This window comes from Anas acuta, chromosome 1 (genome assembly GCF_963932015.1).
Source record: "Anas acuta chromosome 1, bAnaAcu1.1, whole genome shotgun sequence".
NCBI lineage: Eukaryota > Metazoa > Chordata > Aves > Anseriformes > Anatidae > Anas > Anas acuta.
The window spans coordinates 16,904,626-16,920,311 of record NC_088979.1 but is presented as its reverse complement, the minus strand read 5'-3'; the positions used below and the strand labels follow the sequence as shown (position 1 = coordinate 16,920,311).

At 42.5% G+C, this 15,686-nt stretch overlaps 1 protein-coding gene across 6 annotated transcripts in view; it reads right to left on the bottom strand.

Moving 5' to 3' along the window:
- The window catches only part of ELMOD1 (ELMO domain containing 1), a 41,868-nt gene that overhangs the window by 23,517 nt on the left and 2,665 nt on the right, over positions 1-15,686 (bottom strand). For 4 of the 6 annotated variants that reach the window (XM_068670363.1, XM_068670368.1, XM_068670362.1 and 1 more), the window contains exon 2: positions 2,251-2,345. In XM_068670363.1, coding sequence (XP_068526464.1) covers positions 2,251-2,267 — 17 coding nt within the window. In that variant the 5' untranslated portion in view covers positions 2,268-2,345. Of the gene's footprint in view, positions 1-2,250; positions 2,346-2,862; positions 3,013-15,686 lie in introns of all 6 variants that reach the window. The other 2 variants (XM_068670366.1, XM_068670367.1) reach the window with 1 other exon arrangement.

Genomic DNA, 15,686 nt, shown 5'->3' with positions numbered 1-15,686 from the left:
ATGTGGAATTGTGCAAATACATGTATATCTGAGCTAGTTCACATGCTGGAAGTTGTGGTACCAATCCAGTGTTCTGCCCCTTCGCTGTTCCTTTTCTGTTCTATCTTTATTTTCAATTTACTATAGAGCTATTTCCTCTATTTTAAAGGAAAGAAGTTTCATACCACAGGATCTGCACTTATGCAGCATGATGATTTTGTCAGAACTTCTTATTCTTTATTTCAGTCCCAGGTTACATGTACTCCTTCAGAACTAACAGTGGGACAGTTTATTTCATCTGTGCAGTCTCTACTCCAAGGCTGAACTCTCCACAACTTTTGAAACTCCTCTCTTGATTATCACCCCTGATTTTTTACCCTGTCCTACTGTTTTAGGGTACCATATTGGTATCTAAACTTACAGGAATACCATCCAAGTAGGAACACAGGTAAGATGAAAATTTCATAAACTATAGGTACCATCAGCACCAACTAGTCTAATTCCTGCTCCATGTTGTGTACCAAAGGAAAGCTCTTTACTACTGAGCAGTCCTCACCAGCAGTACACTGCCCTCAGCATGGCATTTGATCTTCACAAACAGTTTACAACAATTTTAAGCAAATTCCTGGTCTGCTACTATTGGTGATGGACAAACACCAGGGTACACAATATATGTTAGCTTATTCATTTTCCAGCTGATTTCCAAGGTGGAAGGCTGAACATCTTTGTCTTGTACACAAATTTGAATCTGCTTAATCTGTTATCACAAATCTGCAACCACAACAACCACATTCAGAGTTGACTGTTGCCATTAAGCAGTCTTCTTGGAGAGTGACCATAGCTCATTCATAAAAATATAAGAACAGTAAGAAGTAAGAAACTTGAGAAATACTCCTAGCAGTCCCATGTCAAAAGGATTAATCTGAAATAAGAAAAATCCATATTCTTCTAGAGTAAACAAAATAGAGGCTTCATATTTCATGGGTTTTCTTGTTTGAGGAGCTGTCTTCTATCACATGCTTCCCCCCCTCACCTTGCCTTCTGCTCCACATTCAGAACACTGGACTTCATTATGAAAGTCCTCTACTGTACCATTTCGGTAAGTTGCTTTTCTCTACCTTTGTTTTCAGCACCACCTAGACTTATCCTCTAAGATTTTAGGATGAATTTTAGAAATATAATGGAAAGAAGTAGGAGTTGGTTTCTTCAGGAGCACCACAGGAACCTAAATACCCAAAACAGCATGGGTACTGCATAGGAGCTTCAGGGGCCAATCCTCTCACCACCCTGATAAGGTCAGTAGGAAACACATTAATACTTAGCCTAATAGCTCATTAATTCTTAGCTGTTTTTTGTGAGTGTTAGCAAATAAATAATTGCTTTACACTTTTCACCTGTGCATGTTCTGCTTACAAAGTCTTTTTGCAGCTGGCTCAAAGATACCTGAAAAAAACAAACCAAGCACCCCACAGAAATGCCTGGAACAAGGCTGGCATGGCAATAGTCATTACAAATGATCAGCCTAGAGGTAATGATGCTGATACCCATAGCATAAAATATTCTTTACTATAAACAGTCTAAAAAGAGAGAAAAATAGTGGCAGATGCTCTATACAGAAGCATATGTTTCAGTCCTCTTGAAAAGGTTTCTCCCAGCCAGAAAGAATATGATTGCTTTGGCTTAAAGACAAGTTAAGCACTTGAAAAGTATTAATTTATAGGAGTGTTCAACTCTCTCAGCTGACTACAGAACAAAGATGACATGAGCTTTCCCAGTGGAAGTTAGCGTTTGCAACCAAGTCATACGCAGTAGCAAGTACTCGTTAGACATTTCTCCTAAAATGGAGCACAATCAGCTTCAAAAATATTTGTATTTCTTCAGCAAGCATCTCCCTTCTCTGCTTTCACAAGCAGCACTCTAAAAATCCATATAGCCAAGAACAAGGGGGGTGGAAAAAAAATTAACGTTTTTCAAGCACTGTTCTTGTCACTGTTTCTCCCATTTTCCCCTGACACGTTGAGCACTAGAGATCCACAACTGATATGGTGCAATCCAAGTGCATGTGACGCTTCCCACATTCTTTGTTTTTATGAAGAACTGAAGAGGAAAAGCTTGAATTTAACAGCTTTAGAGAAATCTAGGTGAACAGAAAGCAATCTGGTATAAATTAGTTATCAGTTGTATGGAAAGTGTAGAGCTAAAACACTAGACTGGCAGCAGGGAAGTAATTATAATCATTTAATACTTTCGAAAACCATACAGGACATTTACCTCAGGAAGTGTTTCATGATGGCGGTTTTGCTTGTGTTACAGGAGCCGTAATCAATTGATCACTGATAGCCTCTTCTTTGCAGGCGATACCAGTGCTGTAAAAATAGAATTGAGATGCATTTACTACCAGAGAAAAAGAAGTGGCACTTATGCTTTCTACATGGCTCTTGAAACAACACCTTTCCCACATATTTCCATGGGTATTTAAGAAATCTTATGTCAATAAATATAAAAACCATAATTTAACACTCTTCAGCCTGGGCATATACTTTGACCAGACTATCCATGTCTCTTTTCTGAGAAGTCAAATATTTGAATAAGAGCACAAAAGTAAGAACATTTAGATTTTTCTTCAAGCTTTTTCAAACACTTGTGTACTTCAAACACGTGAGGCTTACAGCAGCTTCCAAGTGGCAGTTTCAAGTGACACTCAGCTCTCCCAGCTTTTTGCAAGCCCTTTGCTCTACAGAATTTGCAACAGCACTTGGAGACATTGGGTAAAAGCAGCTTGTAAGCAAAGAGTGACTGTTGGGTCCCAATTTAGTTCGTAGAATCATCTAGTTTGGAAAAGACCTTCAAGATCAAGTCCAGCCACCAAACTGACCTACCTACCATATTCAACATACAGTATGTTAAGTGATCAGCTTCCCTGGTGTCAAGTTTTATGAAGAAGCGATACATATGATGTCTTAAATTTGACCAGGCTGACCATCCATTCAGAGATCTGGTGTCCTACAGTTACTTTTCATTACCATTACATCTCTGTTCAAGTGGAGAAGAAGAAGAGTTCAGGTCAAAAAAAAAAAAAAAAGCCAACCAACTTTTAAGCATAACCCTGCCCATGTTCCACATCCTCTCCCCCCATCACCTCTTTACTGTCGGTTTCCCAAATGCAGCATTCACATATGAGCAATAAGTAAGAGATTCATACTTGTCAGATTAGCGTCCTTCATATCCTGCAAGAGTCAGCACAACATCCTTTTTTTCTGCCAGAAAACAGCATTGTTCCACGCTGTTGGGGCAGCTTAATCTAAGATTTACAGGGAACAAGATAACACTTCCGAGTTCTGCACCAGTACAAACCACACACACAGGCTTGAAAGCTGCACTGTTAAGAAATTATTTAAGACCTCATTCTTCATTAGCACTGCAAGCAGCCTGCTGAAAAGTACCAGAAGGCCTTCAAAATCTCGCCTCTTTTGTCATACAATGGGAAGCTTTAAGTCCAGAGAACCTCAATTTTTTTTTTTTCCCCAGGATCCAACAGGACTGAGGAGATAAAAATGTTTTCACCCTACCCTTTTCTTATTTTCTTTCCAATATGTAACTTGCAAGTTTTACATTATGCTGTTTCATGTTGACAGGAACAGAAGCAGCATTTAAGTTGAGAAAAATACAGCTATCTTGTTGGATTACATCACATACCGTTTACTAAAAATATATAATCCCTGGACTGTAAAAGCTTCATTCATTTATATTGTTTTTGACTGGCTGAATCATGTTGCTGTCCCCTGAATACAGCTGTAATTGGTGCTGGCTGCAGTGACACCTTCTTGCAAGGGCAGAGAGGGAGGCTAACATCAAACCCTGATTCGTTAATGAACACGGTAGGCAGGCTCCGAATGCTTCCCTCTGCAGCTTTTGATAGGCCTTTGATGACAGCAAGCACAGGCGGCATGGGAGACAGGCAAAAACTGGAGGGGATGTAACCTGCTCCCCTTCTCCAGTCTAATAATTTGCTGTTTAAAAGGTAGTCTGTGAAAGACTCTCACAGCCGAGTCTCAGCTTTTTAGCATCAACTCAAACAAAGGCAGCTTCACCGTGATGTTTGACCCAGGAGGGCAGCAGTGTAAGGAAGACGCCAGAAGTGCCAGGAGCTGTCAGATCAACCCCTCCTAAAAGGGTGCACTGGCCTCCGCCTCAGAGGGCTGCTCCTTCTTGATTCTGATCAAGGTCCTCGCTGGAAATATATCAGGAGTAAAAAGGCAGCAAAGGGAAGAGAAGTCACACTTGCCTGCACTCCAGGATTGTCTCATCAAAGCATGGCTTGATAGGAGCTGCAAAGCAGCCCTCTCTTCAAGTAGAGTTACCAACTACAGCCAACTGTAAGTTAGTACAGGGACAGAAATCAATGCCCGATCAGCGGGCAGGAGTTTTTGGTCATTTTCAAACACATAGGACTCAGGGTCAGCATTCCCCACTTCTGCATGCCTCCGTAAGTGATCCGATGGTGGAATTTAGCAAAGACTGTGTGTGCGTAGAAAATGTTTATGCTAAGCAAATTATTGCCACAATTCACAGCCAAGTAAGTTCAATTATTCATAAGCCTGTAGAGCCACAACACCTAGTTTCCACAAATGGCTTTTCCTCACAAAATGTAATAAGTTCTTTTCAGTTGGAGAGGAAAAGAAAGAAACAGAACTTCAAACAAAATAAATGAGTACTCTTAATTTACTTCCAATGTTGTTACAGCATCTGAGCGAGCAAGAAAAGCAGCTATAGCTTTGGACTACGTTTATATCACTTTAGAGCAGTTTGTCCCAAAAGGAGAAGTATCTGTGGTCACGGAGAAGAAACTGACTCTTACACAATTTACCCTTAATTGCAAAGTTTACAACACTTGCAGATTTGGGGAGACCCAAAGATCAGTTTCTCAAGACCCAAACTCCCATGGAAATACCACTTTTTGCCAGGAAGCACCAGATTCACAGCTGAATGCAAAGAGCCAGCAGGCCCCCAGTGGGGAGCAGTTTCAAGCATGTTGGTCACAGCACCCACCCATCGCTCCAGGAGCCTGTGATGACACTCTCACATGGTGACGCTCAAACCATGAGCTTGCTCCCACTTTTCCCTCCCACAACACCTAAGTACCCCATTCACTGTAATGGAAGTGGTTTCAACCAGTTTATCTTAAACCACACAGGAGTTTGCCTTCCTTAAGCTAGCTGCAATTTTTCTTCACTGAGATGCAGTACTATTACGTAGAACAGCAAAACTATTTTGAGTTCTGTATTAAAATATAAATTCCTTAAACAAGTATTAACTATTTGGACTCATGAGGCTGTTTATGGCTTTCTAAGTAGCAGAGCAAAACAAGCATCGATCTGAAAGGTTATCAGATGCTGTAGGCTCAAAAAAGTCAAGAAAAAGACTTAAGTCACATCCTTTTCTAGAGCTGAGGGCTTGCTTTTTCCATCTCCAAGAAAGCTGCAGATGCAGTTGAGGAAAAGATGTCTTATTTAACGTAAATCACCATATTCAGAGTAAGATATAATACTAGGTAGTTATCTTCACAGTATTTATTTTGCAAGCTAATGACTCACCTGGCATATTGCAAACATTTTTAGAAGGTTTATATCCTAATTATAAAGAAGCAATAGCTGTGCTGAGGAGACAAATCATCAGAACCATTAAGATGAGCAGGCTGAACACAGGACTTTGTTAATGTGGATGATTAGATTACAATTCATCCAAACTTTCCTCCTCAAACAAAAAAAGAAGACAAGTTTGAAGTAGAAGGCAGTAACTGTACAGTCATCTTAAGTTCAGGAGAAAAAAGAAGACCTTATTTTTAGGTTTAGTTGCAGTTTTAAAGGAGGTTCTTCTAAATTGAATAGCAGCAAGCATCATGACATTGACTTCGGATGGCAACTTCTGTTTCCAGTAGCATTTCAGGTTGTCACCTTCCCCTCATTGACCCCAGTGGCCTACACACATGCAAGCGATAACCCTCTAAGTCTTATGTCATGGGAAGTGTTTTCTTGTTGTATATTTTTTGGAGATGGAGGTGTTAATGTTTCTCTATCCTGAACACCAATGTGCAATAGGTTGAACTAGAAAGGGGACGAAGATCTATGTCATTAAGTGTCCCAGGAGGTCCGACAGATAGGGACAGCAAGCTGGCCAAGAGTCAGCAGTATGCAAAGTAAGCCAACAGCACCCTGGGCTGCTGCAGGGCAGGAGAGAAGCCAGAGGAGCTGGGCTTGTTCAGTCTGTAGTAGAGATGGCTTTGGGGGACCTAACAGCAGCTCCCAGTGACTGCTACGAGGTCAGAGGAGACAGAGACCGGCTCTTTACAGCTGCATAGGGCAGGAAGGCAAGAGATAATAATGCACATAAACTGAAAGAGAAGGTTCAGCCTAGATATAAAGGCAGAACACACAAAAACAATCAGGAAGAGTAACAGGCTGCCCAGGCAGGTTGTGCAGGCTCCATCCTTGGTGGTTTTCATGCTGAACAAACCCTTGAGCAGCCTGGGTTGACCTCAGAGCTGAGTCTGCTGTAAGCAGAAGATTGGATCCTGACCTCCTGAGCTCCCTTCCAGCCTTTGATTTTCTGCTTTCCCCCAATCATTCTTATGGGGAGATCTCAGACATCCCGAGTTATGTCTATTGCATAGAGTACTCAGAGTAATATCAGGGTGCCCAAGGTCTTGCTATTTTATTAGTTTAAGAGCTACCAACTTCTCACTAGGAATCACATATAATTGGCAGTGTTTCCCATGAAATGTACCTAACAGCACTTCCCAACTTGCATTAATACCTGAGGGTGGAATAAAATTCACTTAAAGTTATTTAGCAACCCAGTAAAAACAGGATCTTTGACAGTCTTAATTGCAGTATACTCATTTATAGGTCTTTACATGTTACAGCACCTAGATCTCTACAAATCAAAAGATATCCTCGGAAACTGATCCATTGCTGAAATGGCTCCTGGGAACAGGTCACCTCAAACTAAAGTTTTATGGAGTCCAAAAGTGTTGACTCAGAAGTGGCTTTGCTCTATGTTAACAGATGCAGCCACTGGCAGGAGCCACCTCAAAGACCAAGAGCTGATACCTGTTGTGTGAGCTCAGTTTCCCAGCTCAGTACAGAAGGGAATTTTCATTTCTATGTGCTCAAGACAAGGCTGTATTCAACTTCAAGTAGAAAGAAGCCTTGGAACGAAATGTCACACTTGATTGATGAAGCTAATGAGCAAGGCTTGACTTCAGTCACACTGTCACAGGTAATAAGATTTTCTCTCCTAATCTCCATTACGCATTGACATTTGCGTTTCTGTATTTCACTAGGAGAGTGAAGGAAAGGATAGACACGCAGACAAACTTCACTGAATTTTAGTCCTGCCTAAAATATTCTTTGACTATGAGCGCATAAAACGCTTGACCAATACTAAGAAAGAGCCCTCAGTAAAAGCTTCAAATAATATCAGGGTTGGGGAGGCAGGGGAGAACATGAAGTCTCCCCCCAAACTGCAGAGCTTTTAAAGTCTCTGGTTGTACAGTCTTACCAACACTTCACATCTGTCCATTACTGCCTCTTTAAAGTGGTAAATAGCCTCAGAGATGTGTGACAGAAACAAGGAAGCTTCAAGAGGGTCTCACAGTACCCGTAAGAGTAAAGAGGGGACTGCCTCTGGAGTCAAGAAAACTCACTTGCCAAACCTCATATTGCAAATTACCTCTAACAGCATGCAGTCAAGTCTACACACTGCAATTCCTCAGCAAATAACAATCACCTAGAAACTACTAAGTAGACAAGCCACTTTTTGCCACAGATAGCATCAGACCAAAGCTCAACATCATAGAAGTCTCTCACCAATTCATTGTTGATCTTTGCCATTGAAAATAAGAAGACTATTGTTCCATACCTGACTTTTTAAAGAGAAAAAAAATGTCCTAGAAACAGAGGCACACTTACTTTTACTAATTTCTATTAGCTCTGCTGTATTACAGTGTTCAATGATGTTGAGGAAAAATATATTAGGTTGCTTCAGGTCAGCAGTGAAGAATTCACTGGGCACATTCTATTTCTAATGTGAAATTAAAGTCAGAGAGGAAGCTTTCTGAATCCCAGATTACAGTAAACTTCCAGAAATGCAGCCAGATGCTTACATATTGTAATTCATTTAAGTGTCATCTTCGTCTTCAGTGTTTCTATCCTTAACAAGCTTGTTTTCCCCTTTAAGTATTTTATCCAGAAGACAACTGAGTAAATAATATCAGCTAAAAAAAATAAGTCTCATGCTTGAAAATTGAAAACAGCTTTCAATCTATGGCAAAGTGTTTATTTTTGCTCCATGCATTATAAAAATGCATAATTTCTAGCAGTTTCTCATGAACTTTCACTTGACCCCTGACGAGTTCACCCAGGAGAACAGCAGCAGCATCTGGGTGGCTCAGGTCTGCCTACATGGCTTTCTGTGCGATGTTTCTGGCCTACTTGCTCTGTTTCCATACATACTCTACAACAGCTTGTACCACAAGGAAGTCTGTTCTAAATAAAACATCACACTTTGTAGCAACATTCCTTCAAGCTTAGAATAAATCCTACAAGACTAGATGCATAAAAATCAAGAAGAGGCAGCCTGGTTAGGTCCCAGACTCTTTAGTGCAGAAGCTCCATGGAAGAAAGAAAAGCAAAACCACCACCAAAATACACCCCAACACACACAAAGTGACTACTTTCAGTGAAGTGACAGCCTTTTGCATTTCCTTCATGGTTTCCACCTCACTGGCTAGATCAGCAGAGGATATAGATAAAGGGGAAAGATGAAGCATGGGCTTGCTACCAAGGTTAACTGAAGTCCAGATTTGCTTTAGAGCCCCATCAATTCACAATACACAGTAGCTTATGTGGAATAAACATCCTATCAATGGGTCATGCACACATCTGCAACATCAATAGAATTGCACCAGAGATGTCCACTCTGTTCTTTCCCCTACCTTTCCAACATCTGTTGTATCTACTTGGGCTAGGTAGAATAATTCCAGCTATCAGATAATGCAACCTCACAGCAAGCACCAGCCTGAAAGCATGTAGGACCATGGACTTTCATATTCGTTTGGTTAGCTGACAAAAAGACAAAACAGGGGCAGCAGAGGTGTCAGGGCAAAGGCCAGACACTGCTTTCAGGCTATAGGAAAGCAAAGCAATTTATTTACCCTGGAACTTGGTAAGGGTCAGACAACTCATTCTGATTTAACAGAAAACTGTTTTATGTGGTACCCCATTCTCCTGTCAATGCATCAAGATGACTTTGACGTGCCAATGACAACTTTTCCATGGAGTTGTCCAACGCAGACATGCAAGAGTAAAGCATATCAGGGCTTACGTATGTCCTCCTATGATTTTATAGGCCCACTGTTCCCTAAAACAAGGCTCAAGAATAACCACTTCCCCTTAAGCCAGTCAGTAGATAATGCCATGAAGTAGCATATTTGTGAAGCAGTGAGCTCCCTATGGCAAGGGTTATGCTCCAACTGTTAGCTGCCTGAGGTCATGCAATCTGCAGATGGACCACAATAAATGAGCAGCATACTATTTAATCTGTAGTCGAGATGACTAAAAATCCCACTGCACTTTTTTTCTCCTCCAAATTTCATAGCCTACTATTTTATCGCCTGTGTGCCGCTCAGTGAGATGTTCTGCATCCCCAGGGGCAGGAAACCAGGACAGTTCCAAGTACACGACCTTGCTAGATGCTCTGGGTCTTCTGAGCTGCAAGCACTTAAGTTTTGCAGGGTAGATTGCTCTAGTTTTATTAATGTCTGGGGTGAGGAGAAGTGGAATAAAGAATCTGTTTGTCCAAGGAAACCAGAAAGTTTTGTTAAGTTGCTGCTCTAAATACTGCAAACTCCATGCTTCGACTGCAGCCAAAAGCCCTTCTTTAGGGAAAAAAGAAAACAACAACTACAGCAACCCTTCTGTAGGGGGGGATGAAAACCAAAAACCAAACAGTAACATGGTCAAAACTCAGGGGCACCTTCCAAAGTCTGTCATTCAGACAGGCCTACGTACCAGCAGCTACCAGTCAACTCTTCAGCTTGCAAGATTAACAACACTTGTTAATGGAAACTAAAATTTGGAAATGTAATGGTGAACACTAGAACTGACTGTATTTAGATTCATTTCACCCTCTGTATCTTAAGCTAAACCCAGGCAGCACCAAAAATCAAACTCCGCTTCTGTCAGAGGTGGAAAAAAGCTAGGATGGAGTTCAGCGATGAGTACTTTCACAGCAAGGAGGGAAACAGTAACAAAGACATCCCACTAACATGACTAAGGAAAAGGTGATAAAAATCTGCAAGAGGTAGAGACAGGAAGAATAGTTTGAAGGTTCATACAGTTATACCAGCTGGTAGGCAAGACGGATGAGACACTTTCATACAAGGCTCAAAAAGAATTTTTCTGTGGTAATTGTGGAAGATGTTCTTACTCAAGAAGTAGGAAGATGGTCAGCAGCAAGGAGAGTGAGATACCATGGTGCCCTCCTTCCTCTGCCTCCTCCTGCTCTGTTCTGACAGGCTTTGCTTTATTTTAGGTGCTTACTCTCAGGTAGGTAAGGATCCTGGTAAGGATCAGATGGCAGAAGACTGGAAAATGGCGAGAAGACAGCGTGGGAAGGAGAAAAAGAACAAACATGAAGACCATTGGAAACTGGTCCTGAAACACTATTACTAAGGGGGAAGAAGAACAAAGCAAAGCCAGGAAGAATACAAACTAGGACAGGATGATTGACACCACTGCCATAATGCACTCATTCTTAACACAATCCAAAACCGAGAGCCTTCTTCCTTCAACATCTCTTTCTACTTAGATTAATAGCAGGGTGCAAACATTTTATAGTTCTACCCTTTACTACAAAAGCAAAGCAATAGTTAAAAAATAGTTTTATTTTGTTTCTTTAAAAAGAAGTTTCCAAAACATTTGCAGCAGACACATGATAATAATTCAGGAATATGAACTGGTAACATACCTGAGATCGTAGACTATGTGATACAGCACAATGAGCATACCCAAATTTCCTCCAGGTTTTTGACAACTGAATGATGACCACAATTTCACTTCTTGTGCTTCAAAGCTACTCCCAAATTGCTTGGTTTGTATATGTTATTAGCTGGACATTTGAGATGCATGAGAACAAGAGAACTCCTTGCTCATGCTGTGCCACTCAACTTACCCCTCAGAATCCCGAACTATCACTACAATATGATAAATGAGAGGGAGGGGAAGGCAAAGTCACTCTAGCTAAAACAGTCCAGAGTATCAAAACTTGTACTGTAGGTGGTAAGGACAAGCAAGGTTCAAAGAAGAACATGACTACCTCAGATTCTTGGAAACTTCAAAGTGGTGCCCCTCCAAATAGTTTGGGTAGACTGTATTGCCTCTTCTTAATTTGCACCCAGGGTGTGCGCCTAACTCCTCTCCCTTCCGCAAATGGTACAGCAAGAACTCCTCTTTCCCTCCTTCAGTCCATCTGTTCTCCTCAGGCTGCCTTAACACTGACAGCGTGAAGGCCTAGCAAGCCCAAATTTAGCAAACCCCACATCGATCTTCATGTTTCACAGAGGCACAACCTGTTTGATGGCACACATCCAAGCCAATGTTGATATGGATGTGGCTTTGTGAAGGCAAAGTGGGAAAGGGAATAAAAGACTTGCTCTTATAACTGCCTGCCAGAGCTGTGAAAAAGGACTACAATTTCCATGACCACAGGATTTCATTGTACTAAGGTGCCTATTCCTGTCACCTACCTGTCCACCTGATTGTGCAACTATCATCAGTACATCAAACAAACTGTTGCTACACCACAGACAAGTCTCAATACCTGAAGAATTCTGAATTATTTTTTTTAGTTTTATTTTTAAAATTTAATATAATACTTCTAAAAATCAGTGGCAAAACCTCTGTCAGTAATCAGTACAATCTGGAAATGGCCACAGGAGCCCATGCTCAATGATGTAGTACCACAGTTTTGGGGCCCTATGAAACTTACCAGTTCACTTTTGGCAGACTCAGACACAGGCACACAGTGTGGCAGATGGAATACACTAAGGAATAACACCTCTGCTTGTGAAATTGATACCCAGTTGTACACAGACTGTTTCTGTAAAGAATGCTTATTTTGGGCTTTCTTCCTTATGCACCTTCAGAAGATATCGGTTAACTGTGAGTGGATTAGCAGCATGGCACAAAGAGGTGGAGACAGGTTCTTGTATGACTGATTTTCTTGGGTTTGGTCCTACCACAGTCTCTCTGCCTCAGCATCCTTCTCCAGGAAGGAAGATGCATACTTAGCACACAAGCTACAGCTAGATCACACCAACAGAAGTGGCTCTGCCAAGGAAAAAATTGGTGCCAAGCATCTGAAACTGAAACTATGTAGCAGGAAAAGGGAGGGGGGAAGTGTTTTTTTTTTTTTTTTTTAAATAAAGAAACACCTGACGCAGATGCTGGACAAGCTCCAGCTCAGTCCCTGGGACTGGATGCCCAGTGGCAGGCAGGATGCAGTAGGAAAACTCCCAAACAGGTTTTCTCATTTATTTTCAGCTGCTCCTAGGCTAGTCTACAACGTGAGCTGAAGAACAAAAAGCAGGGACAATTGGGACATTTGCTTCAAAAAACACTGAGCTAAAACGTTAGTGTACATGTATCTATTCAGATTAAAAATGCCTGTGAAGTAATTCTGGGTGCAATGACATCAGAGGGGGATGCTCACAGGTACACAGCGTCCTATGGCCACAGCGCTCACAACTGTACCTCCCAGATCTGCTTTCACAAATCACAACTGCACCTGCTCAATCTGCAAATTGTTTTCAATTCCACTCTTTTCACCTCCTGTATTTCTCCTATTCTCTAGCCTCCCCTGCACATCTGTGGCAGAAGCTGGCCAAAACATAACAAGGCACTCAGTCCAGGGATCTGCAGACAGATTAGTACATGAAAACACCAAGCCCAGCCACTTGCTTACAGGCAGGTACTAGCTTCCAGCACTTACCCTGGATATATCTTCTTGAAGGGCCTCTCAGCCAGAACAGAAAGCTGAGAAGCGCTTGCTCACATCTTGTTGGAAGTAAGGGACAGAGCACTCCAGGATGAACTGCCAGAAGTGTTTTAAGCTTACAAAGCTGGTGTGGGGCTCTTAATTGGTTTTGTGCTGAAGTGGATGAGAACTGCTCACTCAATTACAGCTGAGAGGTACTTTCAGGAAACCAACATACTTTGTGGAGTCTCAGTAATTGAACGGGGATGCTCCTGGAGCAGGACTCCTGGTTTCATTTCATGAGGAGAGTTCAGTTCTCTCCTAGTGAGCCTGCTCTGAGACCTGAACCAGCTCATGGCAACTGGAGAAGGTCTCCAGAGGATGCGCCAAACACTCAAGCTGGCTGCGAGCCAGCTCACTGGTGTTAACATACCCATAATTTGTTTCAAGGCAAGCAGGTTAGTTTACCACTCAGCTGCTTGACTTCACTGTGAGAAGGGATGCTCACACAGTCCCACACGCAGTCGAGATGTGACTCAGGAAGCTGCTCCTGCAGCCCCTGCCGTCATGCTTCTCTTTCCACAGCCTGGCAGGAACAAGCAGCTTTTCCAGCTTGAGCTCAGGCGCTGCCACGCGTCTCCCAGCTCAGACTTGGCACACGGTGCGGTGCAGCACAACTCAGCACTCGAGCTCATGGTACGTGGATGCTGGGGATGCTAAGCCTGAACCACAGCCTCGGTGCTGCGCTGCTGTGACCAGTCCCTGCATCTCTCCTCATTAGTTTCATTTTTCATTCTGTTTTTCCTCAATTTATCCTCCTTTCCTGATTGGATTTTCATAGTCTGGCTTCCTTCCAGGTATTCCAGCAAACCATACCTTCTTTAAAGGACTGAGACCTCTTCTTGCCTCCTTCCCAAAGCCTGAATTCAAGAAGAGTAACATATTTCATGCATTCTTTTGGCCTACATCACAGAGCAGAAGATTTCAAAGGAATGTCAAATAAAACAAGCCTTCCAATCAGAGACAAGCAGATGTTCATTTAAAAAAAAAAAAAAAAAAGCTTCATGAGCCAGAGGACATTAAATCCAACAAGATTTGATCTCCAGGCAACCCCAGCTTGTTCTCCTTGCAATTTTCTGCTAACACTTCAAATGACCCCCTGGGAAAAATAAAGCAGGCCTGGCTCTGTTTACCCCTCATGCCCTGTCTGTACAACAGATTTTTTTTTTTTCTAACATTGGTTACAGCTGATCACAGCTTAACTGTAAGTACAAATTCTCCAGGCAGCATTAAAACACAAGAAGCTTTAAATACAAGCAGCAGCTTGGAGCCATACATACATAAGCATTTGTGCAACAGCATTTCCTCTGCTTCCATCCTTGTAGAGCTACACTCCTGCAAGCAAAAGCAAGAGTCCTTTGTGCAGGGAAGAAGACATAAAATAATGCAACACAGCCCTGAAGTTTCCCAACGTAAGTATAGCTTAGCTCAAGGGACTGTAATTCCAGGGCAAGAGCAACAGAAAGATCTGCGATCAGAGAAGAAATTATTGGGTTCAAAAGAGTCTGTGTAGTCAATGTGATGCTGTCCCATAGCTAATAAAGCCCTGTCTCAAGAGCTGAGCAGGCAACAGATTTGTGGGCATTTGAGTTATACGCTTAGCCCTAGCAGGTTTTCATAGCAGAACACGATTTACTGTGCATCGGTGAACCGGCAGGAGTGTTAACAAGTGTGCTGTTAGCTCGTTTCCCATTGTTTAGTGCTTTCCTGGAAGTATTTTCTGCTGGCTTTCTGTAAACAGTGATACACACAGTATCTGACGCTGTCACATGATTTCACTCCTGAAAAGTCATAGGCTTCCTGTCTCTGAGCATCTGTTAGGCTCGCTGATAATCTTTTGTTGCAGGAATGTGGTTTGCATTCGTTTCAGCTCAAAGACTGCTGGAAATATGCAAGTTACGAGAACTGAACAAGTCAAAAGATATTTCTAGATGCAACTCCACCTGTTCCCTTTAGAAATGCAACGGTATATGTATAAAAAAAAGAAAAAAAAAAGAAAAAAAGCAGGCTCTTTTAAATACCAATAAGTCTCTCGTGGATTTGCGTCCTGCTAAAAACGCCAAATAGATTTAAGTATAAATACGTACTGAATTACTGCACATAACAAGTCTCTGGCTGTTCTCATCTATGGAGACGAGATGTTCTTACCAGAGGCACACTCAGCTGCCTCAGCTGTTCCAGGCTCCAGCGGCACAAAATAATGTTCTTTAACAACACCTAACTAGAGGTTTGGGAGGGCAGGCAAACAGCGAGAGGGCTGCAGCGCAGGGGGACGATGCGGGATTTAGGGGAGAGATGCCATTTCTTCTCTTTTACTTCATTTCGGGATAAATTAGGCTAGCTGTGGGCGGGGACTGGGGGGAGATGAATGAAGCCCTGGGTTTACTAAAGCATGCAAGCCGCGGCAGAAATTTCTTTCCAACAGTTGCTAAAATGGCTCCTTTGTTCCAAACGCCTTTGTCACGGAGCCGGCTCGCTGCGGTGCCCCCCGGACCGGCACCGGGGCCACCTGGGCGCCCCCCGGGCTGGCCCCTTCGGGCTCCTCGGGGGCGAGCGGAGCAGGGAGGGGAGGGCGGGCACGGCGCGGGGGGCGACGAGCATCAGCCCTGGAG